Raw genomic sequence first — 27,073 nt, 5'->3', positions numbered from 1 at the left:
TACAAGGAGGTGAGAGTTGAGAGATAAAAACAAAGAAGAAAAAGAAAAAGACTTTGAAAGCACATTGAATGATTACAACATCACTAGTACCGTTGGAAAAATCTTAACAAGATGAATTCAATTACAGTAAATAAGGTCACAAGTGGTGAATAGAGTGGGCCAGGCAAGCCGTCCCAAATGTTTCAAGGCTCACTCTGATCATCGTTGGTAATATTCTTTGATATCATTGAATTCATCTCATTTAGATCTTTCCATTGATACTAGCAGTGTTATTATCAAAATTTAAGTGTAGTTCCAAGATCTTTTTCTTTTTTTTTTTTCTTTTCCTTTTTTTTTTTTCTCTCTCCTCTCTTTATTAGATCATGTGTCCATCAATATTACAATTTAAGAGAATAACAAATGACATTTGCAACTAGAGAATCACATATATTACTTGCAACTCTCTACTCTATGTTATTTTCTTAAATATTTTTTACCATATGTTATTTTATTGATTTTTTTTACTATGTTAGAATCCCAAAAAAAAAAAAAAAAAAAAAAAGGTGCAATCAAGTCATTTGAGAAGCGAAGGTTAATCAATGAAAGTGTCAAAATAAAGCCTGAATCAAGAAGGCGGTTCTAGGAGAACAACAGCGACAAACCATGAAATGGCTTTGATAAATGGCCAAGCAAGCTCCCAATTTGTGATGGGAAGAGAAAGTAAGAGGCATAAACGGAATGACATGAGATTTTAAATTAAAAAAAAGTAAAAACTTGCTCCTGTCCAGGTCAACAGTAATATAATGAGAATGCGGAATGCGGCGAGGAAGAATAATGATGATGATGATGATGACATTAGCGTCAACAGTAATATTAGCAATGACAGTGATAAGAGTAGCATCGATAGAGCATATCAGAAGAGAGAAGATTGGCTCTCAAGATCTAAGCAAGAATGACCACTAGAAGAGGATCTTTCAGTTAGAAGTATCTTACCAGAAGCAACAACTAGCCCCAAAGCTTAAATAATTCACAGAGTCCCTTTGGGGTCCCCGGCAAGCGAGTACTTTACATGATTTTAACCTGCAACAGTTTTCATTGCTAGAAATGCCACCATCCTCTAGGTCGAGCATCCTGTAAAATATATGTAAATATGCAATGACATGACATCAAGTAATTTTACATAGAAAACTAATATGCAAATGTATTTGTTTACGTTAGTGTGCTCATTGGAAGTGTCCATTAGCAGATGAATATGCGAATCCTGATGCACTAATAGTTTTTGTACAGCATACTTAACGCATGGATTTGAAAGAACTAGAAGAAATTTCCCCATCAATTTCTTACATCCATGCTTCATGAATCCATACAGCCACACCAAGCGTTCATAGCACCCCCGACTTGCGAGTCTCCCATCTCTCCCTGATTCTTCTACTTGATTTGATCTTGACAAACAGTCAACGAAAAATGTTTCTCTCTATCAGCATTGATCAGAAGACCCATTCTTCTCTTTTTGCTAATCCAAATCTCTCCCTTTCCCCTTGCATATCTAAATCTATTCCTACATCTTACCCCTATGACAACTAAAGCAAAACTGACATTGTGTCCTTCGGAGGAGGTTAAGAACGGGGGTGGGTCCACTCTTTCTATATTTAGAATAGCATGGAAATTAATGATATTCAACTTCACCTTGCATTTCATTGTTGCAGGTATTAGGTTGGATGCACCGCGATCACAAAAAACTAGTGTCAAACCATTCAAGGATTTTTTTTATAGGTATTCAAACTACCCTTGTTCCTTTTCTTCTAAAAAGACCCCTAGGAGTGCACCGATCCTAGTGTCTGACTCTCACTACAAGGAAAAGATAAAGCTGTGGTTCAACCCAAAGATTGATGATCTCACAAAGATGGTCAATTGTCTCAGAATCATCTCTACTTTCAAGATTTTTCACCACTGGATGAGACCACCGATTCTCTTTGGCATCAGGACTGCCTGATCTGTCCAGTAAAGCTAGACATGACCACCCATCATCTAGGGTGTTCATGGGAAAAGAAAAAGGTGCAGCCTCAGTGAAGGAGTTTCAGGACCTCTAGGCCCTTCAATTTTCCACCACTGGCTGAGGCCTCCCATCTTTTTTGTGGCCACTCTGCAAATGGACCTCTCTCCTCAGATATTAGGTTCAAAGCAGGCATATTGGTGTAAATATTGCAGCCGCCACGTGATACAAATAACCTCTGAACCACTATGTTCACAGATCTGAAGATGTTCAGCCACTAGTTGGTCCATGCAAAATGTGATAAGAGGGATAGTAACACATCATACTTAAACACTTGAATAAATTATCCTTTTCTTTCTCCATGTTTCAGGGAGCTATTGCACCTGCCTTTCAGCACAGACAGGTATCGATGACCATCTCTCCTATACTAGGCCAAGCTTTGACTCCAGATATGGATCCAGGCTCTTAAAACAGCCAAATGAGGAGTGCGAGAACACTTTCTCTGAAAATGAAGGAGTGGATGAGAACAACAGAGATGAAGTATCGATCATTAGCTCTGATCTTTTTCATGGCTTTCTCGCTATTGGAACCCTTGGTTCAGAACCAACTACCAGTGAGCCTGCAACACCAACATTTCCCATATCTTTGGAGAACATGACAGGAAAAAATGAAGGTGACAGAGAATGACTTGAAGCTTGTGAACAATGAATTCATAAAGTTTCTAGAAAGCTGAAGAAGAAGGTTGTAACGACTCATTGGCAAGGAGAAGTTACTTTAGCACCATTATACTCAGCGGCATGCAAATGCAAACAGCCGATGCTGAAGATTTTGGAAAGACAGTAGCATGTCCACTCCAAAGATACCGATTTGGGTCATCAATTGAACATCCAGAAACAAGATTTGGAGTAAGGAAGGAAAAGGTATCCCTTGAAGAGATATTTCGTACAACAAAAGTTACGGATGAAATCCCTTCAGAAAATGAAGTGAAAGGGGAGATGCAAGCCAAGAAAGCACATAAATCTGCCAAATACTTCATCAAGAAGATACTCACAAAGTTTCAATCTACTTCAGGAAACCCTACCCCTTCTGCTGGTGATGAAGCTTCCAATTCTGTTTCTACCAAGAAAAAACTTAATAAGGTGCGTCTTCCTCTAATATTATATATAATAAATTATAAGGGAAGGGACTGGTGATTCTATACATAAACACATGATCCATATCACTGCATTCTGATGACCTCTGGTCAAATAAGTTGAATCCTGGTTTCATTTTTAAGTGCGCTAACATGACATCCCGATAACAGTAGTTGAGCACAAAAATCTTAAGTTGCAGACACCTGATTCCTAACAAAACATATATGTAGGAATTATCATCTTACAGCTTGGATAGATCTTACAGTATAAAGCAGCCATTTTGTAAGTGTTTTTGAAACTTCAAACCATCTGATAACCTAGCATCCAGCAAGATCACCCCTTATGACTCCAACTTGAATCAAGCTATGCCATATTGATGACTGACCATTATATTTGCCAGAGAGGTTTTCATTAGACAATAATTCCTTCATGTTCACATGTAAAAAATATTGGCCATAAATAATCATACGGGCATTCCAGAGTAGGAGTAGGAACACAATACCATTCCAAATATTTTCAATGATAAAATTTCCACCAAATCTTAATTTTTCTCAGTTTTTGGCATGCAGGTCCTAAAAATGTTTCATAGAAAAGTTCATCCTGAAAACCCATTAGCTGAAAAAGAGTTTATGAAGTCCCATATAGACAAGACAATGAATGCTCTGAATGAGGGTGGCTATAATGCAGACCTGATGCACCAGGTTAAAGACAAACTAAAGTTTCTTCCTGGATCCAAGTCAATTGATGGGATCCAATGCCATACGAACAACTTGAAACTGCCTTTTTATGGTCATAGCTGCAGTAATTCAAGAGCAAATGGGGAATACTGGATTAAAACAGATGCAGACTATAAGTACTAACACGTCTTGACCTTCCAAAAACATAGAGCATGTAGATGATAGCATTTGGTTTACTTCAAGTATAGATAGCTGACTATGGCACCATTAATCATTTGTTACAATATGCATAGATGAATAAAATGTTTAACATTTTAATTTCTTATCTATGCACTCAAAACACATTTATTTACAACCAAAAGAAGTTCGTAAAAACTGCATTAATGGGAACAAGATATGCCAAAAGCAGCAATAATGAGAGAGTCAAATTATTTATACATGGTATTAAGAATATCTGACACAAACAAGTAGGAAGCTCAGTACTGAGCTTGCAATAAATGTCCACCAGAATGTCACCATTCATTTATTTATTTTAACATCCAAGTACAACACCATTTTTCAAAAACAAAATTTAATACAATAACTCAGACTCTCAAATTGTCATTCAATTTCAAGATGCCGAGTACAACACCATTGTTCGTAAACAAAATTTAATACAATAACTCTCTAAACTGGTCAATCAATTTCTAGATGCTATATCATCAATAATTTCCACCTGAACTCAACTAGGCATTTTTCTTCGTTCTGTCCTATCTACGGCCACATACTTCATGAGTTAGGAACTTAGGATCACCTGCATCTCCACCTATACATAAAACCAGTGTACATTTATTTATTGACAGTATATTTATATTGATTGTAAAAGAAAACGTAAAAGAAAACAGATTCTACATTCTTATCGAATATTCAGATACATTATCTTGTTTTCTCACAATAATTTCAGTTGAAACGTCTTAACTCTTTTGAATTCATTCTACTACATTATGATATCTGGTTGAACATGAATCAAACTTGCAGGGAAAGGAAAATTCCAAAACAGGTAACCAATACCTGAGTAAACAATTTTCTGCTTACTATTATTTTTCCTCAAAGTAGACTAAAATTTAAAATTGATCTTCAATGCACAATCAAAATTATATTGTGACATGTTGACACATAAATCAACATTTCTGCCAAAAAAACAAAATAGAAAGTAAAAGAAACAAATTTAAGATGAGTTTTCATTTTTTATGTCAAACAATATTAGCACACAACCATTCATGTTCCAAGATAATTTAAAATTGTCTACTTAGGCAAAACATCCAGCCATTAAATAAGTCAATCATTCAATAGTGTATTTCCCTATGTATGCTACCGCATTGATAGTATTTTTATCTTTTAAAGAGCTGATTTGACCTCATTGTGACCATCAAGGTGAATTACTGATATGATTACGCTTATTACCCTTTTCCAATATTGATAATGTAGATTTGGTGCTGGAGCTGTAGCAAAGGAGCTAAAGCATACTTGCAATATGCTGTTTGATTGTATCATCTACATTCATATGTATTTGTGAGTGATTTTAATGGTCATGAACACAAGGAGATGTGAACAGTACATGGTATCCATCTTATCTCTATGTATAATAATAAAGCTGCGAAGACTAAGCATCATGTAACCAACTTAATTAGTAGACATGATTGGTGTTTTTGCATGTTCCATTTGAATTATTTAATTATCATTCTCTTTCCAAACAAGTGATTATTCAGGAAATCAGTTTCTTCAGACACGAGAAGATAAGATTATTAAGGGAGGAGCTCACGTTGGGCATTTGATGCCAAATCAAAATTCATCTGAAATTAAGGGGAAAAAAAGTTAGTGATATAGCTAATGCTTTCAAGGTCTTGATAATTTATTATTAAAAAAAAAAATCAAGCTGATAAAAGGGAACAGACCCTTACACTAACATGTCAGATTTGTTAACTCAAGGCATAGAGAAAGAGGGAAAAAGGAGATAGATAGCTGAAATAAAACAAGAGCCTTCACTTGCTAAATTTTACATCTCTCATTGAAGTAACACCTACCCTACTTAGACCTACAATTTCATTAAGCAGTTTACATTGGTAATTGTATTCTAAGAGACCAGCCATTATGGCCAGTTGTGCTCTCTTAGCCTCCAAATGATAGCAAAACATTGTTCCCCTCAAACCATCACAATAACTACAATTTCACCATCTTCTGCAAGATGTTAAAAATATGTGATAGTATATGGAAGGGTAGCACTGAAACATTTCTCATTGTTCAACTGTAACATTGCACGGTTCTGTACTAAGGGAATAAATTGAAATCTAAGTTCTATTTTGGAGTAAACTAGTAGTTAGTCCTTTTCTTTTCACAAAGCGAGCCAGTGTTTATTGGTCCCAAGGCCACTGTCAAGCTCATGCAAACTATTTCTATTAAAATGCCCCTCAAATCAACTATTTCCCGTTTTTATGGAGTCATACACCTCAAATTTGGGCTGGAAATGCAACATTCGAGTTTCCACAATTCACCTACCAAAGTTCATCTAATCAAAATCATTAAACAATCTATTTAGGATCGAATATGATATTGAGAGGATAGTTTGAAAACGCATCAAATTCCAAACTGTTGGAGGTAGTGTTAGCAAAAGCACCTAAGGCATATGCCTGATGCACAAGGCACTAATCTGTGATGGAAAGGGATTTTAAGGGTAAAAGCCAGGCGATTTCAATCAAGCGTGCATTAAGCAAGAGAAGCACATGCCTAGGGACTTACAAAGAAGCACAAAAATCATGCCTAATTAAACTTCTTGTATGTTAGGTTTCTAGCTTGTGTAGTTTGATTTTTAATATACCTTTGTACTACCCATGTGACTTCTATTTATTTACTTGAGAGAGTGGGAGGAAACCTTTTACTGATATGACACGTCAATCCACTAACTATTTTTGTCAAATTTATTCATTAGAAAAACCAAACTAATTGTGAGAGAAAAACAAAAGAGAATAAGTCAATTTGAAAGGGTATGGTTTGTTTGGAAAAAAGAATTTGACTTTTGTACAAATGATTTTTTATTCTTTTTAATTATTATACTATTGTTTTTATTACTTTCTTTTACTGCTTAGCGAAATCATTCACCCTCTCTTAGTTAATGATGGTCATATTTTATTGACATAATTGATGCTAAGAAGGAAAAAAAAAATTATTTTGTTATTTTGCTAGCTTATTATCTCTCTATTCTATTCTGATAGAATCAAAGTTAAAAAATTATTCATTTTCTAATTAATCTATTATCAAGATAAGAAACAAACATCAGGGCTATTAATGTTTTTCTTATTTTCTTCTTAAAATTAATATTTTTCTTTATGTAATTACGTGTATATATGAACTACAGTAAGTATTCAACTTCTTATTCCTAGAAAAACACCTGCACCTTGAGCCTAGGTTCCAAGAAACCTTCATGCCTAAATGCATTTTAAGCTTTAAGAACAATAGCTGGAGGTTGACTACAGGGCTGGTACCTACGCAGATTAGAAAGCAACAGGTAATATCAAGGATCCAATTCTCTCTCAAAAAAGAACGAAAGAAAGAAAGAAAAATACTATCAAGGATTTGGATTTTAGCAGCAAGACATGTTTCTGATATAATTTCCAAAAATTCCAGCTTTTGGCGTAAACATATAGAACTAGAACCATTCAGGTCAAACCTCATAGCATAACATGTGGTAAGGTAGGCAAAAGTCCACTCCAAGGTTACACTGGAAGGAGCTCTTCCCTCAGAAATCCGCCCATTTCCATTCTCCAGGAATGATCAACTAGAGCTGCTAACTCTCTGGAAGAGAAACCAGAAGCTCTATCAGTAAAAGTAGCACCATATGCATATAGTGGAAAGAGACACAAGATGAGAAAATACAAGTGGTGCCCTATGATAGGTGAAGGTTCAATAAATTAGTTTGCGGAATCTGTAAATTAAACTATATTGGATTCAGGAAATCAGGCTCAAATACAAAGCAATAAGAAGAGCTTGCTTGGTGGAGTCTCTAAGCGTTCTAATGAGATTACCAATGTCTTTGTTTATGAGCAACAGAAACTAAAAATACAGTTATTATAACTCATGCAAGTTATACAACAACATCCATACAATTCTTATGAGATTACTTATTTCTGAAAACAGGAACTAGAAATACAGTTATTTGAACAGCTAAAATATGATGGCACATAAAGCATTAGTATAGAACCATACAAACAAGAAAAACAGTACGTTAACAGAAAAGGAAGGTGGGTAATTCAGAAGAAAAGGTCCAAAAGACAAGACTCGGATTTGGACAGTTAAACAGACTTACTTGAGATCATGACTGACAACAAGTATAGTCAATTCCTTCTTCAAGTGCTTCAAAAGCTTTACAACATCTGCACGTGCCTTCCAATCTGATAACCAAAGCGTGTAATAAAACAAACTCACTACAGCATAAAAGAATGAACAAATGAAGAAGCTAGGTGGATATACTGAAACCCTATAATGGACATGTGTTAAATGCCCATCACTTCAAATCTCAAGAAAAGCTTTTAATAACTAATAACCATGAGGCTAAACATTGCATTTTAGAATTTGACCCCCAAAAGGGATCAAATTGAGTTTGAAGTTAAAATGATCCGAATTGAAAAAAGTTGAAGTGACACAACCAGTCTTGATAGCAAGGTGGTACCAGTCCTTTTTAGAGAAGTCAAAGACCCAAAATATTGGGGCAGAGAGATATGGTAAGGGGTACCACTGATGTGTAGTTTGGTATCACTGATGAAAAGAAAGGAAATAATAGAAAATTCAAATCCATAACTTGGTCATCAAATAGCTGATGTTTAGGCATCGAGATCACACATGCTCAGAGCAGGCCTCTCTTGACTCTTAATTGCTAAAAATATTCATACATTTAAAATTTGAGAAAACTGCATTTACAGGTTCAGATGTTAAATGCTGATTAGCTTCAAAAGGATCACACTAACCATCCTCAGTGAGTTTAAACATGAGGGAAGACAAGGAATGGTTTAGGAACCAAAAATTACAGAGTGTGACCCCTACCTAGACCAGCAAGAGGCTCATCCAATATCAACAGATCAGGGACTTCAACCTGAACATTAGATTGAGAACATTCATTACTCAAAGCATGCTACGAGTATAAAGGTTGCAAAACTACCTAATTACATATAGGTTCTTACCAATTGAATAGCCAGGGCAAGCCGACGTTTATATCCACCACTTAGCGAGTGAGGATCTTTATCCAATGAGATCCCATTCAATCCAACCTAAATACATCATTAAATTAAGTACTGTGTTAAGAACTGGCATCAAGATGTAATGTAATGTATCATAGACAACCTCAAGAAAAAAATGACCAGAAAAGGAAAAGGTAAAACACGATCACTTTTTTAAAAAAAATTTAAAAAAAGAAAAAAAAAAAAAAAAACAGGTACCCAATTTACAGCTCTTTGCAGATTCAAAGCAAGATGCTCCCTTAATTGAACGCTGCTCTTTCGCCTTGGCCACCCAAATGTAACTTCATCAGCAATAGTGTCAGCCACAAAGTACCTTGCTTGCAGTAGACAACATTCTTGAAAACTCAACTGTATATAAACCTAAAGCCGGAAATGGCTCGATGTAGATAGCAAGCATTCTAAATTTCCAAATTATCAAAGGACGAATACCTCTCGGGAAATTGAAAGACAATACCAACTTTTTCAGGAGATAGCTGTTCAGGCAATTGGTTTGGATTTCCATCATTCCCATATCTTTGAACACAAATCGAACCTGACGTTGGTTTGCTTATCCCTGAAAGAAGCTACAAAAAATAAAAACACAAAATTACAAATTACAAGAAGGACCAAAACACCATTTCCAATTCAATTAACGGCAGTTATAAACCTGCAAAAGAGTAGTTTTTCCACTCCCACTTTGACCAAAAATCAAGCCAAAACTACATCAATCAGAGCAAGAAGAATAAGATTCATACAGCAAAACACGTCATTTAATTAATTAAAGAATTAAATCATTACCTTCTCTCTGGAAGCGAAAAGGTAACTTTATTTAAGAGATTAAGCTCAGTCCCTGGAGGTCTATAGCTAACATCCTTAACCTGCAATTAACACTTGATGATTTTAATTAATCCTACAGTGATTAACTATTAAAAAAAAGCATACAGGAATCATCAGCAGCAGCTGCTGCTGATGATTAGGGGAAAAAAACAGAGAATTAATTACTCGCCTCAAAGCAAGAGCAGCCGCAGTAGATTTTGTGATTTTGTGGAATTCTAATAAAATCGAGTTTAGGTGAGGCTCGTTGTGGTGATAATCGAAGTCGCTTGTGATTAATTGAGGACTGAACTGTTGATAAAGAGGAAGTTGTCATATCAGAGGCGGGAGTTTCGGTTCAGATACAGGGACTGAACTGAGTGGCGGTGGCTTACACTGTATTGTTGAATAGATAGATATTGAAAAACATGCATAACCTTTCATGAATTACCAAAATTATTTAGCAACTAAAGATATAAAATTTATTTATATTTTTTAATATTATTATATTTTAGGATCCTCCATGATCCATTCTTATCATTGTTTTTTACAAATTTAAATAATTAAATACTTTTTTTATGGATCATCCATGAGTTATTTATTTTTATCATATATGGTATTGTAATGATAATTACTTTTCAAAGTATTTTTGTTTAAAAATATATTAAAATAGTATTTTTTTTTATTTTAAAACAATTATTTTTTATATCATCACATCAAAATAATCTAAAAATATAAATAAATAATTTAAAATAAAAAAAATATTTTTTTCAAAAAAAAATTTGAAACATAAAAATAAACAAGCTCTTAAAAAACATCATCATACCAATTGCACAACAATTCTACTATAGTGGATAAATCTCCCATCAATTAATTGTTATTTGTGATTCATTAAGAGAAGTCTATGTATAAATGTATTTCTCTTGGAAATTTGTTTAAATTAGTTAATAAGCACTTTTGATGTCAAATTAAAAGTGAGATTTACTCATTTTTTGAACTAAAATTTTGTTGGAATTTAATCTCTAACATATGTTTTTTTAACATAAAATATTAACATGATTTAAATAAATTATGGGAGAATGAGAAAATGATCTTAAAAAACTTTAGGTTGGCATGCTTTGATGAAATCCAAAACCCTCTAAAGAATTTTATTCCACTTTGGAACAAACACAAAAATTTCCTAGTGTTTATAAAAATAGGTAATTGAAAAATTAAAATTGAACTCAAAAACACCTAAGCTTTTAAAGATGAGATGTTCTAACAAAGTGTGCTTCAGGATTAAAATTAAAATTTTAACAAAGTGTGCACGCCGGCTCAGCTTGGGCATAAGGTGAGTTTGAGTAAATTGTAAAATAATATTTTGGACCATAAAATTTTATTTTTCCAAATGAAATTTAAACTTGGGCCAGGCCAGCTCATGGATGTTATCATAACTCAATTTTAGCACTCTTAAATTTTTTTATGTAACTTTTTTTTTCTTTTTTAAAAGATTTAAAAATCCAAAAAGATAATAAATCCAAAATCCAAAAAAACTATTTAGGACACAAATAGATAAGCTTTCAAGTTGCAACATGTCAAAATGCCAGAAGGTTAGTAAGATTGGAATGTTATTGATAAGATCTGTTTAATTAAGGACTTAGTTGAAGCAAAATTAAGTTTGAAAATCAATTTAGCCAAAATTAGAATAATTAATTAAATTCAAGGGCTTAATTAAAATTTCAATGGCTTTGATTGACTTAATTAAGGATTTAATTGAAGCAAAATTAAGTTTGAAAGTCAATTTGACCAAAATTGAAAGAATTAATTAAGTTTAAGGGTTTTAATTAAACTTTTATTGGTTTAATTAACTTAATTAAGGACTTAATTGAAGCAAAATTAAGTTTGAAAGTCAATTTGACCAAAATTAGAAGAATTAATTAAGTTTAAGGGCTTAATTAAACTTTTAATGGGTTTAATTTATTTAATTAAAGAATTAATTGAAAGAAAATTAAGTTTAAAGGCCTAATTAATGTCAATTTGCAATACTTAGAAGATCAGGGACCCGATTAAACTTTGAAGAGCCTAATTGGTATAATCAAGGGCTTAATTGAAAAGAATTAAAAGTTTAAAGGGTCAATTGAAGATGAGATTAAAAATATACAATACCAATGACAATGTTAAAAAGGCACTAAAGTCAAGGATCTAATTAAAACATTCTAAGGGTGAAATTGAAAAAATTCCCAAAAATTAGGTTTAATTAAAGGATTAATTAAAAAAAACTTGAAAGAGTAAGAATTAAATTAAAGAAGGTATTGTAGATGAAAAGTTGTTTATTTTTTAAAGAGAAACTATAAATGAGACGTTCTTCAACTACTATTCATTTTTTTATTTATTTTAACTCGAAAAAGTTGTTTATTTTTAAAAGAGAAACTATAAATGAGACATTATTCAACTACTATTCATTTTCTTATTTATTTTAACTCGAAAAAGTTGTTTGAGTTGTCATGTTTCAACTCAATTTTATCCTTCATTCTCTCACCAAAATACCTTAAAATTCTCCTAAAATAAAATAATGATTTCTCTCAACAAGATCCAACCATCGGCAATCAATTATTTAATCTCCAAAGACCCTAAAAATACTACTATGACCAATCTTAATCACAACTCACGGAGAACATATCTGAGTTGTACTTTTCTAGACTCCTTTACACCTTTATCCCTTAATTAATCAAGATCATAGGTGTCCAGATCAATAACCATGATGTTCTTGCCTAATTCCTACCACTTAATCCTTTTCCTTTGCCCCCTAAAGTCAAAGAGCAATCATAACAAACTCATGCTTCAACGACCAAAATTTTTTAGATGGTATAGTTAACTATTTTGATATCTAAAAAATAAGATAATATTTCTTTCTTAGCTGTAATCAATTGTTATTCTTTTGTTTAGAACATCAAGGGCTGAGGAGATTCTATCAACTTACAAGCCCTAAAACCTTTTCAAGCAAATTCAAAGCCTAAGTTTTTATTTTTAGCTAAAGACATGTATGTCAAACACACACTAACATTTTTTTTGAGCCTTGTATTCATGTTTTTTTATAGGTGTTTTGCTAAATGCAACCTTAGTAAAAATTTAGATTTTCAAAGGGATATTTTTGCAATTAATTTTGATTTTTTTCAAATTGTTTTACCCTTTTATATTTAACATTTAGGATTGTAAATTTATATATTAGACGCTTTTGCAAAATTAAATAAACTAATTTAAAAAAAAACAACAAAAATAAGTTGGTTACACGCGATATTGATTTTGTTCATGTAAATATATTTAATTTATTAATAAAAAATTATTTATCTTTAATATTCATCAAATATTTGATTAATGAATCTAAAGTACAGATAAAGTTATTGAGACAAAATGCTTTGCAAAAAAAATTATAAAATTGTTAGTCCCGGTCACGCTTTCTCGAGACCTGTAAAAGTCTGGGTGCGATCCAACAGCCCGATCGCTGGATACGGGCTTTTTGAGCTGTTAATTTGGTCCGACGCGAACCAGCTTGCTCCGAGCCCCTAGTCGCGCTTCCTAAACCGCCGCCCCTTTGCGAAGATGCTTGAACTGCCTGGAAGCCTCGCGTTGCTCTCCCCATGGGTGCCTTGGAAGCGGTTATAGCAATTGCGCGTGCATGGGCTCACGGGTGCGATCATATCAACACTAATGCACCGGATCCTATCAAAAACTCCGCAGTTAAACATGCTTTGGCAGGAGTAGTACTAGGATTGGTGATCTCCTGGGAAGTCCTCGTGTTGCACCACTCTTCTTTACCCGTTTCTCTTGTGGCTCCCATCGCCACCCCTTCTTTCTTTTTCTTTCTCTTGCCCCCCTTTCCTTTCCCACGTGACGTTCTTACCTGTCGAGGATAGGAGAATGAGGTTTCCCTCGAGAAAAGCAAAGGAAAGTGTAGAAGACACAGGGCTCCAAGGCAAGGACTACAAGATCTAAAGATCCGGCGGTTGGAGTAGCGATTCCATGGCTACTCCAAGGAAAACGGACTCCATAAGCCCTTGTAAGGGTCTAGGCGTGATCCAATGGCTAGATTGCAGGTTACGAGCCTTTTGAGCTGCCGTTCTGGTTTGGTGCAAACCGGCCCGCTCTGGGCCCCGGTTGCCCTTCCCAAGGCCACCGCTCCTTGTTGCAGTGCTTGAGCCGCCTGATAGCCTCTCGTCGCTCTCCCTACAGGCGTCTTCGAAGCATTTATAGTAATTGCACGTGCATGAACTCATAGGTGCGATTATACTAGCACTAATACACCATATCCCATCAGAACTCTACGGTTAAACGTGCTTAGGCGAGAGTAGTACTAGGATGGGTGACCTCTTGGGAAGCCCACGTGTTGAACCTGTCTTTTTTGCTCGTTTCCCATGTGGTTCCCCTCATGACCCCGTTGTCCATTTTCCTTCTCCTGCCCCCCTTTCCTTTCCCGAACACTGGTATTCCCGCCTGTCGAGGATATTGTCCATTTTCCTTCTCCTGCCCCCCTTTCCTTTCCCGAACACTGGTATTCCCGCCTGTCGAGGATAGGAGAACGAGGTTTCCATCGAGAAGAGTAAGGGAAGGCACAAAAGACTTAGGGTCGCGGGACGAGGATTGTAGGATCTAAAGATCTGAAGGTCATAATAGTGATTTCATGGCAACTCCATGGAAAACAAACTCTGAAAGCTCTTATAAAAGTCTAGGCGCGATTCAACGACCGAATAGCAGGTTACAGGCCTTTTGAGCCGTTGTTCTGGTCCGATGCGAACCGGCCCGCTCCGGGGCCCTGGTCACGCTTCCCCTGGTCGCCGCCCCTTTGCGGCGGTGCTTTAATCATCTGACAGCCTCTCATCGCTCTCCCCGCTGGTGCCTTCGAAGCATTTATAACAATTGCACATGCATGGACTCACGGGTGCGATCATACCAGCACTAAAGCACCAGATCCAATCAGAACTCCATAGTTAAACACGTTTGGGCGAGAGCAGTATTAGGATCAGTGACTTCCTGGGAAGTCCTCATGTTGCACTCCTCTTTTTTGCCCGTTTCTTGTAAGGCTCCCCTCGCGACCCCCTTTTCCTTTTTCCTTCTCATGCCCTCATTTGCTTTCCCACGCGGCGTTTCTACCTGCCAAGGATAGAAGAACAAGGTTTCCCTTGAGAAGAGCGATGGAAGGCACAGAAGACACGGGGCCTAGAGGCGAGGACTGCAGGATCTAAAGATCTAGTGGTCGGAGTAGCGATTCCACGGCTACTCCAAGGAAAACAGGCTTTGAAAGCTCTTGTAATGGTCTGAGCATGATCCAACAGCTGGATCGCAAGTTACGGGCCTTTTGAGCCGCTGTTCTAGTCCGACACAAACCGGCCTGCTCTGGGGCCCCAGTCGCGCTTCTCCAGGCCGCCACCTCTTTGCGGCAGTGCGTGAACCACCTGGTAGCCTCACTTCGCTCTACCCGCAGGCGCCTTTGAAGAGCATATAGTAATTGTGGGTGCATGGACTCACAGGTGCGATCTTACTAGCACTAATGCACCGGATCTCATCAGAACTCCGTAGTCGAACGCGCTTGCACGAAAGGAGTATTAGGATGTGTGACATCCTTAGAAGTCCTCGTGTTGCACCCCTCCTATTTGCTCATTTCTCGTGCGGCTCCCCTCGCGATCCCTTCTTCCTTTTTCCTTTTCTTGCCCCCCTTTCCTTTCCTGCGCGGCATTTTCTCCTATCGAGGATAAGAGAACGAGGTTTCCCTTGAAAAGAGCAAGGGAATACGTAGAAGACTCAGGGCCATGGGGTGAGGACTGCAATCTAGCGGTTGGAGTAGCGATTCCACGGCTACTCCAAGGAAAACGGACTGCGAGAGCTCTTGTAATGGTCTAAACCCGATCTAACGGCCGAATCGCAGGTTATGGGCCTTTTGAGCCACCATTCTAGTCTGGTGCGAACCGACACGGTCCGAGATCCCAATCGTGCTTCCCTAGGCCGTCACCCCTTTACGACGGTGTTTCAACTGCCTTGAAGCCTCCCGCAAGTGCCTTCAAAGCACTTATAGCAATTGGACGTGCATGGACTTATGGGTGCAATCTTACCAGTACTAATGTGTGGATCCTATTAGAACTCCACAGTTAAATGCGATTGGGCGGGAGTATTACGAGGATAGGTGACCTCCTGGGAAGTCCTCGTGTTGCACCCCTCTTTTTTGCCCGTTTCCCGTGCGGCTCCCCTCGCGACCCTCTATTCCTTTTTCCTTCTCTTGCCCCCTTTCCTTTCCCGCTCAGCGTCATCGCCTGCCGAAGATAGAAGAATGAGGTTTCCCTCGAGAAGAGTGAGGTAAGGCACAGAAGACTCAAGGCCTCATAGTTAGGACTGCAGGATCTAAAGATCTAGTGGTCGGAGTAGCGATTCCATGGCCACTTCAAGAAAAACAGACTCCAGAAGCTTCTGTAAAAGTCTGAGCGCGATTCAACTGTCGGATCGCAGGTTACAGGCCTTTTGAGCCGTCGTTTTGGTTCAATGTGAACCGACCTGCTCCAGGGCCCCAGTTGTGCTTCCTCAGGCCGCCGCAAAGATGCGGCGGTGCGTGAACCACCTGGCAACCTCCCGTCGCTCTCCTCGTAGGTACCTTCAAAGCGGTTATAGCAATTGCGCGTGCTTGGACTCACAGGTGCGATCATACCGGCACTAATGCATCGGATCCCATCAGAACTCCGCAGTTAAACGTGCTTGGGCGAGAGTAGTACTAGGATGGGTGACCTTATTGGATGTCCTTGTGTTGCACCCCTCCTTTTTTCCCATTTCTCGTGCGGCTCCAATCGCTACACCTTAGATTTCAATTGTATTCAAGTATTGGTTTTTGGTCAATGCTTTATTGAGAAAGGATATTAATTAGAGTTGTCAAACCTGATATATATTTTGTTCTTTTCTTTATGAAAGGAAACAATTTTCATATAAGCTGAGGTTTAAGGGATACCTAAAACTAACATGTAGGTGTTTATGAGATGACATATATATTGAAGTGACCCACATGAGAATTTCATATGGAGAGATCATATGTGTCTATTGAAATGTTCATGTGATTGTTGTGTAAGTGATCCTTAGACTTGAGATCACTAAATTATTTTATATAAAGAATGTTATGTTTTGATCATGCTACACGCTGTCGTAATTAAGGATAACAAACGAGTAGATATTGAGTATAACATGAATTACATAAATGTATTTTAATAATCAAAAGAGGATTTATCACTTTATGTGAATTAGAGAAAATGTTTCATATGTTCTAAAATATTATTGATTGTAAATCCTTGCATAAGGTGGAATGAGATCTGAAGAGAGTTTCAAATCTTATTAAAAAAATCAATAATTTTGTCATTTATAGAGTTTTCATGTTTCTCTATAAATAAAATGACATGCCTTTTATTTTTTGTACAATACAATGGTACGCAATACATAACACCTAAAGACATAGGAGTCCCTCTCTTCTAAAAGAAAAGTCCAAATACTTGAATAACTTATGCCCTATGCTTTATAATAATCTAACCTTAGAGTAATTATTTAAAATCATAAATAATATTTAATCTAGATAACCTTTGTATAAATCTTAAATAATTCTAAATCTTTGTAACAATATCTTGGATCCACCAATTTTTTTTTATTTTTTAAAAATGTGTGTATCTTTATGTTGGGCAATGCAAATGTGTTTCGACATGTTCCTACTTTATTTGTGTATCCCTATGTTGGGTAGTAGATATGGATGATTGTTGGTGATGTGAGTTGTCTAACAAAAGAAAAGGAAAGAAAGAAAATTTGGTATGCATTTATGCTTGGTGTGGACTCGATGACCTCTTATGAAGTGAGGCCGGGAGTTATTGTTGAGAAATGAGAGGTAAATTTTGCTTCTAGATAGTAGAAACTACCCCATTTGTAAAATGGATCGTATACAATTAGTTTGATCATTTCTGAATCTTTGGCCAAGTTATTTCTAAATTATACATCAATCATCCATGATTGATGCTGCTTACATATTTCTCTTCAAGGAATGTCACTTTATCTTCTACGCTATTCATTTTTTATCCGATAATTACCTTTTTTATGCCAATAAACACAAATATAGCATAATAAAAATGTAATGATTTTTTTTTTATTTTTAAGTAAGTGTAGATATTCGGGTCAATTTATACGAACCTCGACTAATCTTCTAAAGCCCTGAAGTTAACAACCAGATAAACCTCCAGTGGCACTGAAGTATGTGGCACTCAAATTGATGATTTCTAGAAAATAAACTCAGAGTCTGACCAGTTAAGTTATATCCCTTAAAATTAATTTATTAAGATTTTAATACAATTTGTTTTATAGTGTTGATATTCTATTAATTATTTTTTGAGTTTGACTTTAAAGTAGTAAATTAGATATTTGCTAACACCCCCTCCATATGAGAAACACATTCAACCTTCAAAAGTGACCTCTATAAGGCTTAGGTGTTTTTTTGAATTTTCGTTCTAAATGTATTTTATAAATATTTAATTTTTTTTTTATAATTTTAGATAATTTTAATATAAAAAATAATTTTTAAAAATAAAAATAATATGAAAAATCTTAACCTCAATTAAGTTCTCAAATAATATTTAGTCTTAATGGGTCTTTAACGTTTTGGTTAAATAGTCTTCACCATCTCTTTCTCGAGAAAAAAAAAATCTAACACCGACACATTTCTTTGTTTTATTTTCTTTGCGAGAAGAAAATCAAACACTGACACATTCCAAGTTGAATACTACTTTTTCATAAAAGTAAAAACGGCATCATTTAGAAGAAAAATTGAAATTTCAAAAACTTGTGGAGTATACATAAAAAAACTCGAAGGAGACAACCTCTTTGTGGGAACTCAATGAAGGACGACTTTTTTAAGGTTTGTGCTTTATTCATCAAGTAATTCACTAGGATTTCCTAGCATTATTAAAATAAATTAAAGAGGTCCCTCCACCGGGCAATAGCGCCGCGCTAGTGGTTGTTGAGGCGTTGCCAAATCACGTGACACGATCATCCACTGTACGTGCAAATAAAACACCTATTTTTTACACTTGAGGTCTTGACCCAGTAGTTGAAGAGACTTGTTCCATTTTTCTGCATTCTAGGTTCAAACCTCATCGTACACGTCTATTACTCCCGTGATATCTTACATGCTCACTGGGTTTGCAGGATATTCAGTGAGCCGTGAAATTAGTCGTGGTGCGCGCAAGCTGGCCTGGACACTCACGTAAATAAAAAAAAAAAAACCTATTTTTCAAATAAAAATAGTTAAATTAATTAGATTTTAAGTTTATTTTTTAATAATTATAAATTCAAGTTTTAGAATTAAAAACTATTATTAATTTCAGAATTTATAAAATTAATCAAAATACATCTAAATTAATCCAAATATTAAAATTAAAAAAAAAAAAAAACGAAAACACCCCTTGTTTATCTTAAGATGGTGAGAAGGATGGTTTCTTTCTTTTACAAATCTAATAAAAATGAAAATTTTGCTGGGACACACAGCACAGCACAGCACAGAACCGAAATAAAAAGAAGACAACTCCACTTGTGACAGACGGACAGACACAGCTCTAGCGTTCATTCATTTGACGAGACTTCTCTCTTTTGTCTTTCACTTCATTCAATTAGTTTCGTGACAGGTACCATCATCTCTGTGATAGAGAATTCTTTTCTTACTTTTTAACGTGAATTATGTGTATTTTTGATGATGAATTATTTTGTTGTTATTTTAATTAACAGGATTTCTTTCGAAATTCAAGTTTGGATTGGAGAATGGGAAGTGGGGCAAATAAAGTGTTGCTTACTTCAAATGGAGATGAGATTTCACAGAATATTGCCTTTCATTTGGTTAAACAAGGATGCAGGTTAAGAATATGTTTCGTTCTTTCTTTCAAGTTTTATAGTTTGGAAGCCAAAGGGAATGTTACCAAATGATGGTTTCAATCTTTGAATTCTACTTTCTTACGTTTATTTTTTTTTCCTTCATGAAATCTAAAGTACTAATAGTTCCCTTCAAGGAATCTTTTCACTTGTTCTTTCAACAAAAACGGAATCTTTGCGGGCTACAATTGACAGTTTTTTTTTTTTTTTTTTTATTATGCTTACAAAAGCAGAGGAAGGACATTTTATTCTTAGGAAAAGACTGAAAGTTATGGTTAAGATGTTTGTGTTCTTTATTTTAGTACAATCTGACAGTCAACTACATTGATTGTTTTATTGAATAATATGTTATTTGGTGATGTATGATCAGATTGGTTTTGATGGGAAATGAGAAGGTTTTAAGGAGTATCGGCGAGAAGATAACAGGTGCAATAAAAGGTGCTTTTCCAGTGGAGGCAGTTGAAATGGATATGGAAGAGGAAAGGGAGGCAAGTTTTGATGAGGCAGTGGATAAGGCATGTATAATTTTTGGAAATTTAGATGCTTTTGTGCATTGCTATACATATGAAGGTAATTTTCTGTCTCTCTCTCTGATGTTTATCCACACTGTAGATAATACTTTTATCTTGTTTGGTTGATAAACTGGGTATTGGCTCTTGATCTAGTCTAATCCTTGCTTCCATAGAATTTCCTATTCCACTAGATGGAATTTGAACCATAATATCCTAGTTTTCTGGGTGTTACTTGTGGAGTTTTTTAATTTAAAGGTTGTAAGTTTTATTTTTTGTTCCGTCATCATTCATGATTGAAGTGATTGACAACATTTTTTTTTCTTGGTTGTTGAATGATATTTGACTGTGACAATAATTTGGAACTTTATTGTAATCGCCCATAGCTAAAATACTAAGGCACTAGTTGGTATTGGATTGTTTCATTAAATTTTGTTTAGGAAACTGGATTTCTTTTGGTTAAACCTGCCTTTGAGAATAGATTTTAGTTTTGATTCATCACCAAAAGTCAGCAGATTTTGGACCGTTTCTTCTTTCTTCCACGTTCACTTTGAATGCAACTGCAACTGCAACTCAATACTAAATGGATTCTAAAAGTACTGGTGAAACAATACTGAAACTGATGTCCTGTTCTCTTTTGAACTCCAAGTGTTTATTGGATTATGTGCAGTTATTAAAGGAATTGACAAAGATTAATGGCAACATTGGAAAGGACTTTAGAGCAGAATGATTACACTCAAACATCGGAGAATCAAGCTGAACAATATGCAGACTACAATTTTTTGCATCACTCAGCCTGCTATTTTGGTGGCGCAATAATCATTCAATTAATTTATTCAGAAGTTGAAGAGGAATATAAGTACATGGGTCATAATGTTTAGAAAGGAACAAACATTTGCCAGAATTGAATTGGAGCAATGGTTTCCTTTTCCCTTGCCATTAATTTAATTAGATCTATGCTGTTTTCTCTTTGAACTGGAAGATAGATGTGAGATTCTTCAACTCTGCATGCAGTAGACATGTACAGATCGATGGTGCTGGCAGTAGTTTTGGTATCTAGAATAGTCACAATTCATAAGTAGGATAGTCATTATTCAGGGTGGCAGGAACGACAGTTACAATGAGTTTGAAGCATGAGAAATACGAGGGTGGAGCAATAAGCTGCTAGACACACTTCTTATATTTGGGAAAATATTGGCACTTTGCATGGCGAAAATCTAGAAATGAAAAATTGCCGGCAAATTCTACCAGTAACTCATACAAAGTTGAACACAAGCTCACTTAATTTTCTCATCACTCCTCATCCATAATGCACAAAGGAACACACTCACATACATAATGTAGCATTCATATTTGGAGCATTCTTATGCAAGTTATGCTAGTATATAGTGTCCAAAGTGCGGGAAATTATTAGATACTAACAATGGATCACTCGCCCACTCGCATAAACATGGGACGCACCATGGTAGCCATCTACAGACCCCACTTTCATGTGAGTGGATGAGTATTACTTCAGGAGCAGTGAATAATTACTCTTAAAGTGCTCCCTTATAGTGTTGGTCACAGCAATTGGCTTATAGCTCAATGCTACTCTTACTAAGGAAAAGGGATGAGGTCTCGACTTCAAGTCCCACCTTTGCCAGTCATCTCTAATATTTAAAAAAATGTTAGTTACAAGACGCAACTGGTGGAGGAAGCATAAACTTCTAGTCTAATTGGCTCTCATACTATCGTTTGCAATTTGGCTTCATGGTTGGCTCAATCTCTAATGTCATTGGTGGTGACACCAACTCTACAAAGTAAAGACAGGTTTTGGTTGAACTTGCTCCCTATAGCCAGTGGTGACAGTGTAAATTCAACAATTTAACCAAGTTGCAGCAAATCGATTAAGAACCTCTTTGGACAAAGTTTTATATTATCTTCACATCCAGCTGTGCCTTGGGAACCAAATTTTTGTCACCAACTTATGTTAGTATAGAATACTTGGTTCATATGTCCTTGCCGTCCAAAATATGAGACTTCCATGTATGGGAGTTGAGTTGGGAGGGGTGTTCTATGCACGAGTTTGTAAGATGGGTGCTCACTTTCCATATAAGAGTTATAGGCAATGAGAGTCCTGGTGTGTTTGTGAGAATTTTGTGTATGATCTTTGTATTGTGCTCGGACTATTATAAACAAGTGCTTTATATTTTGCGGAGTTTTGTTGTTTCTTGCTTTATATTTTTACTGGGAATACATGTTTATTATCTCCTAAAAAACATGCAATTTGAGAAATTATCAAATGTTTATTCTCCTTTATAGCATGTTTTTCTTGTGTTTCATTAGTAGGCCCGCTCTTGTAACCCTATATCTCCATCCTGTAATTTGGTAGAAGTAGGTAGCTTAACCTCCAGGCTGTGCCTTTGGGACTCTCTTCTTTGCCTATTTCAGTGCTACATAAATAGTGGCTTCTTTATTGGAGTGGAAATGATTCCGGGATAGCAAATGTGAGGCTTAAGCGCACATTTTTGTTTTTATTTTTTCATTTCCAATCACACTATCAGTTTTATAAATTTGTTATGGTTAGATTTATGAAGTGCAGTTAGAGCTTGGAAACAAGAAAGAGGATTTATTACTTCGAATTTTGTGCTATAGGAAAGATGCAAGAACCTTTGCAAGTAACAGAAAGTGAGTTTAAAAAGACGGTGAAAATAAATTTTATGTCTCCATGGTTTCTGCTGAAGGCTGTTGGAAAGAAAATGCGGGGCTATAATTCAGGAGGCTCCATCGTATTCTTAACCTCAATAATTGGTGCTGAGAGAGGGCTATATCAAGGGGCAGCTGCATATGGTTCATGTTCAGCAGGAATACAGCAATTAGTTAGAGTAAGTAAATGCGTTGGTATTTAATCATATTTATTTTTGTGTCTTCACAGTTATGCTAGGGTCCTGGGCCATGCACCAATGCTCATTACTGGAAGGATAAAAGTGTTACTGCGTTAGGATGATTAAGACCAGCACTGCTGGTTGAGGTTGTAAGGCAAGAGATTATGGAACTAAATTTCATAGAGTACTATGTGTTTGATGATAATGATGGCCAATTTCATATCTGTGTTTTTTTTATAAGATCAGTTAGATTGGTTTATCAAATGAATAATTGATCGAAGAAGCGTCCTGTTAGTACAAATGGATTGATTTAGTTTCTGTAACTTTGTTCTGGATAGCAAAATGGGTTTATTTGGCAAGCTGTCCTGAACAATCCCTTTTAAATGGTAAAACGGAATTCTTTAAGTTGGACATGAGTACTTAGGAAAAATGGCATCCACTTTGTCAGTTTAGGTTCAAGATCATGAATGTACCTCGTCTGTCCTCTTCTGAATATGCGTGCAAGTCATGCGAAGTGAAGTTACCTCTTTCAAGCATCTTTTGAGTTCAATCTTGAGTAATGGCGTGGAGCATAGATGGTTTGCATTTCATCACACTGTCGATGCATTGTTATTTTTTTCATATCATGAAAGAGCAGAAATTATTAACACTGACATTTCTGGTTACTGCTTCCAGCATTCAGCCATGGAGACAGGGAAGTACAAGATCAGGGTTAATGCAATCGCGCGTGGTTTGCATCTAGAAGATGCATATCCTGTGTCAGAAGGGAGGGAGAGGGCTGAGAAGGTGGTGAAAGAGGCGGTGCCAATGCAGAGATGGCTTGATGTAAAAAAGGATATTGCATCAACCGTCATCTATTTAATAAGTGACGGTTCAAGATACATGACTGGGACAACCATTTTTCTTGACGGGGGCCAGTCCTTGGCTAGGCCTAGGATGCGCTCATACATGTAGGACTTGTTTCTGGTGCAAAATCTGGATCAAGAAGAGAATCATGTGTTGATCCAGACAATCAGTGAAGCAGCTGGTCATTTATGTGTCTTGTCCGATCGAGTTTGATCTCCAGGTAATATGGACTTCTAAGTATATTCGGAACTACTCTCATTCTTCACCTTAATTCATTAGCAAGTGCCATTTGCGTCACATCTCTTACTCTTCTCTCCAGGCCACCTAATAAACTTGAAATAAAATAGCATAAAACGGATCAAAGACACAACTTTTTCTTTCTTTTTTCTTTTATGGTTCTGCCTCCACGGATGCCTTAACAGGCAACTCTGCGAAATATCAACTGAGAAAACTGACTGTGCTTTGTTAATAGAGAGAGCTCCATTCAACCATCGAGAATTGTTTAGATCATTAATGCACAGGTCAAGTTGGGACAGAATTTTGAATTGTTTAGATCATTCCCAGCTTTTTTCCGGGGATTTCACGAGTGTCTCAAGGTGAGTACTCACTTTGAGATTTACTTTTCCGGCAGTCCATCAACCGGGAATTGGAACCCGCGGTGATCTTTGTCATCTGTCCTCAAATCTCACTTCTTCAAAATAACGGCTGGTTGGCTATCTAATGTTCAATGTACGGTCAGAGTTTGGAATGATTAAGGTTAGACTAATTTTGTGCCACCCTCTGGAAATTTCAACTGTCCGTTGAATAGGCAGTGGTGGTACTGTTCATAAGCATTAAGGTCAGACTAACAAAGAGCATCTTCTGTATGTATAAATGATGACAATCTCTGAAATCGAGAGCCAGCGAAGAAGGTAAGCGCTACTCCATTTCTCCATACAGATGAATTACTGGCTTCAATCAACCTCTAACAAAACAAAAACTTAGCAGCAATTATCCTCTGCTATCACGCATGGACATTGATGTCATGATAACATGCGATATTGCAGAAACACAAGCAACGTTGCTGTACAGCACATAGTGGAAATTCCAAACCTCATCCGCACGTCCTTGTGATTTCGTGCTTCATTTAAATTAGTATGGAATCAATTACGCCACACAATGTTATCGATGACATGCTTTAAAATGAGTATGAACTCTAATTTAAAGAATGGAATGCTGCTGATAACTAATATGATTTAATAGAATAGATATATTTTATGTTATAATATCTAAATTGAAATATATTTTATGAAAGGATAATATCTATACTAAAAATATTATCGGGTTAAGTCAAGCTACATATAATTGTTTTAATATTTAGAGGATCATGAAACGTTATTAGATGATGCACTTGATCTTCAATTATAAATCAATTAATTATTGAATTGATAATAAGTTAAATTGTTTAATTTATTTAATTCTAGTTTATTTATGATTATAATTTATATTTTGGCCAACATATTGGAAAGTAATGTGTCAAACATATTAAAAACTATTGGTTAAAAATTAAATTATAATGATAAATCAAATATGATTTGATTGCAAAAAACTTTTAGAAACTGAAGACTAGAATGTAATTAATACAAGTGATCTCAATTCTAAACCTAAAAAATCAAGTAAAGGGACTTGGATTAAATAAAATTAAAAAATTATCCTAAAATAAATAGAATATTACGACTCATATTTTATGTGAAAAAAATGAATTGTACAGATAATATAGGTTATAGTACAAAGAAACACTTGAAAACATAAAAAGAAAAAGTTAGTACCCAAAGAGTACATAGCGATCCCTCTATCCTAAAAAGGTTTTAAAATTATTGGTTCATGTAGAAAGATGGCTATTTACAACAAGTATTAAGACTAATCTTTAGCCTTGATAATCCTAGATTGTTTAATGAGATATTTGAAACTCTAAAAAAAAATTAAAAATTATAATTTTCGTTTTGTTTATATGTTTTAAGCAATAATCAAGCCTAAAAATCTTGATACTTGCCTCTTTCTATGTTTTTTTTAGTTTAAAAATAATTGATTGATATTTATCATAAATAAAGTACTTCACATAATATTTAAATTAATGCTCAATTTTAGCAGAGCTGTTACATTATATGAAAGTTAACTATTTATTTGTCAATTATTATTACCTAATTTGCAAAACGAATAAAATTCTCATGATTATTCATTGAAAATAATTTTTTTATTTTTCTCCTTTTATTTTCTTATAGACTTTTGACATGATTTTATCACATTAATTGGTTTCTTTTTTCATGCAATCACATACAAAATATTGAGATATTATTTTCACTTTGTTTTTATTAAAACTTTATTTTGAGATTATAACATGTTTTAGCTCTAAAAAGTTAGATCCTCCTTGCAGTCCTTTTAGTCAGTTCCGATTCGGGCTTTATTTAAAAAATAGTGTTTATGATTAAGCAATATTATTTTGGCTTTTTAAGTATACAATTTAATGATCGTATCTATTTTTTTCTGAATTTTTTTAATTGTTTATATTGTTGTTATTATTTATATAAAAAAATATTCTAATTATATTAAATCCTAGATCAAGAGTTGAGATGAACTTCGTTTTACTCGGGTGAATTTAAAATCTCATTGTTTTATTATTTCTTTTTAAATGTCAAATCAATATCATTCTTTGAAATTATTTCTTAAAAACAATCAAACTAAATTTTAACTACTCGGTATATAGAAGCTGGGCTAAAAGACCACCATCATGTTTATGCTCTACCAGGTTTAATGAAACCAATAATAAAAAAAAACTGTGGGCAGCGAACAACAATCTAGTATTCACTGTTAGAACAAAACCAGAACAGCTAGTTTGGTTTAATAATTTGTGCTGTCCCAAGTAACAGGTAATGTCAAAATGAGGGCAATATTGCACGCCGCAACAGGAGGGTTTGATTTCTGAATCTCATGCTACGAAAATGACCTTTAATTACATATAGGATGAGCCGCGTAGATACTGCATCCATTCCATATGTTTTTTATGGAAGCAGAAAGAGTCACGGGCCCTCCAAGGCTGCACTGTTACTAGATCTCTGTGTTCATGTTCA

General features: G+C 35.4%; 3 protein-coding genes, 1 non-coding gene and 4 pseudogenes across 15 annotated transcripts; 7 read left to right on the top strand and 1 right to left on the bottom strand.

Annotated features, from left to right (window-relative positions):
- Window positions 1-788: 788 nt before the first annotated feature.
- LOC118030956 (protein LAZY 1) lies at window positions 789-3,965 on the top strand. Its single transcript, XM_035035223.1, has 4 exons — window positions 789-846; window positions 2,343-2,645; window positions 2,786-3,111; window positions 3,675-3,965. The coding sequence occupies exons 1-4, from the start codon at window positions 789-791 to the stop codon at window positions 3,963-3,965; spliced, it is 978 nt and encodes a 325-aa protein (XP_034891114.1).
- Window positions 812-10,272, bottom strand: LOC118030959 (ABC transporter I family member 11, chloroplastic). Of its 12 annotated transcripts, none has more exons than XR_012168550.1 (12): window positions 10,035-10,272; window positions 9,827-9,906; window positions 9,696-9,747; window positions 9,479-9,612; window positions 9,248-9,362; window positions 8,993-9,079; window positions 8,856-8,904; window positions 8,122-8,206; window positions 7,486-7,610; window positions 3,795-3,901; window positions 3,024-3,088; window positions 812-2,591 (listed from the first exon to the last, which is right to left on the bottom strand). XR_012168550.1 is itself a non-coding variant. In XM_073405985.1 (10 exons), exons 1-9 carry the CDS (start codon window positions 10,176-10,178, stop codon window positions 7,532-7,534), a joined length of 825 nt encoding a protein of 274 aa, XP_073262086.1. In that variant the 5' UTR covers window positions 10,179-10,272; the 3' UTR covers window positions 812-3,901; window positions 7,486-7,531. The 12 variants fall into 12 exon arrangements, 3 of the variants coding, with proteins under 3 accessions (XP_073262086.1, XP_034891120.1, XP_073262087.1); XR_012168552.1 differs by having other exon boundaries at window positions 812-1,110; XR_004684420.2 differs by having other exon boundaries at window positions 3,024-3,082.
- Window positions 10,273-13,506: 3,234 nt separating this feature from the next.
- LOC118030977 (5S ribosomal RNA) lies at window positions 13,507-13,626 on the top strand (annotated as a pseudogene).
- A 468-nt stretch (window positions 13,627-14,094) lies between these two features.
- Window positions 14,095-14,213, top strand: LOC118030975 (5S ribosomal RNA; annotated as a pseudogene).
- A 541-nt stretch (window positions 14,214-14,754) lies between these two features.
- On the top strand, window positions 14,755-14,873 carry LOC118030976 (5S ribosomal RNA; annotated as a pseudogene).
- A 1,037-nt stretch (window positions 14,874-15,910) lies between these two features.
- Window positions 15,911-16,028, top strand: LOC118030978 (5S ribosomal RNA; annotated as a pseudogene).
- Window positions 16,029-16,497: 469 nt separating this feature from the next.
- On the top strand, window positions 16,498-16,616 carry LOC118030972 (5S ribosomal RNA). Its single transcript, XR_004684422.1, has one exon. It is a non-coding gene; the product is annotated as a 5S ribosomal RNA (ribosomal RNA).
- Window positions 16,617-19,351: 2,735 nt separating this feature from the next.
- LOC118030963 (uncharacterized) lies at window positions 19,352-24,263 on the top strand. Its single transcript, XM_035035234.1, has 5 exons — window positions 19,352-19,506; window positions 19,607-19,731; window positions 20,118-20,317; window positions 22,891-23,120; window positions 23,796-24,263. Exons 2-5 carry the CDS (start codon window positions 19,640-19,642, stop codon window positions 24,072-24,074), a joined length of 801 nt encoding a protein of 266 aa, XP_034891125.1. The 5' UTR covers window positions 19,352-19,506; window positions 19,607-19,639; the 3' UTR covers window positions 24,075-24,263.
- The last annotated feature ends 2,810 nt before the right edge of the window (window positions 24,264-27,073 follow it).

Source organism: Populus alba, chromosome 17 (assembly GCF_005239225.2).
Source record: "Populus alba chromosome 17, ASM523922v2, whole genome shotgun sequence".
Classification (NCBI taxonomy): Eukaryota; Viridiplantae; Streptophyta; class Magnoliopsida; order Malpighiales; family Salicaceae; genus Populus; species Populus alba.
Note: the sequence above shows the minus strand (reverse complement) of the source record. Positions and strands in the feature narration are given on the sequence as shown.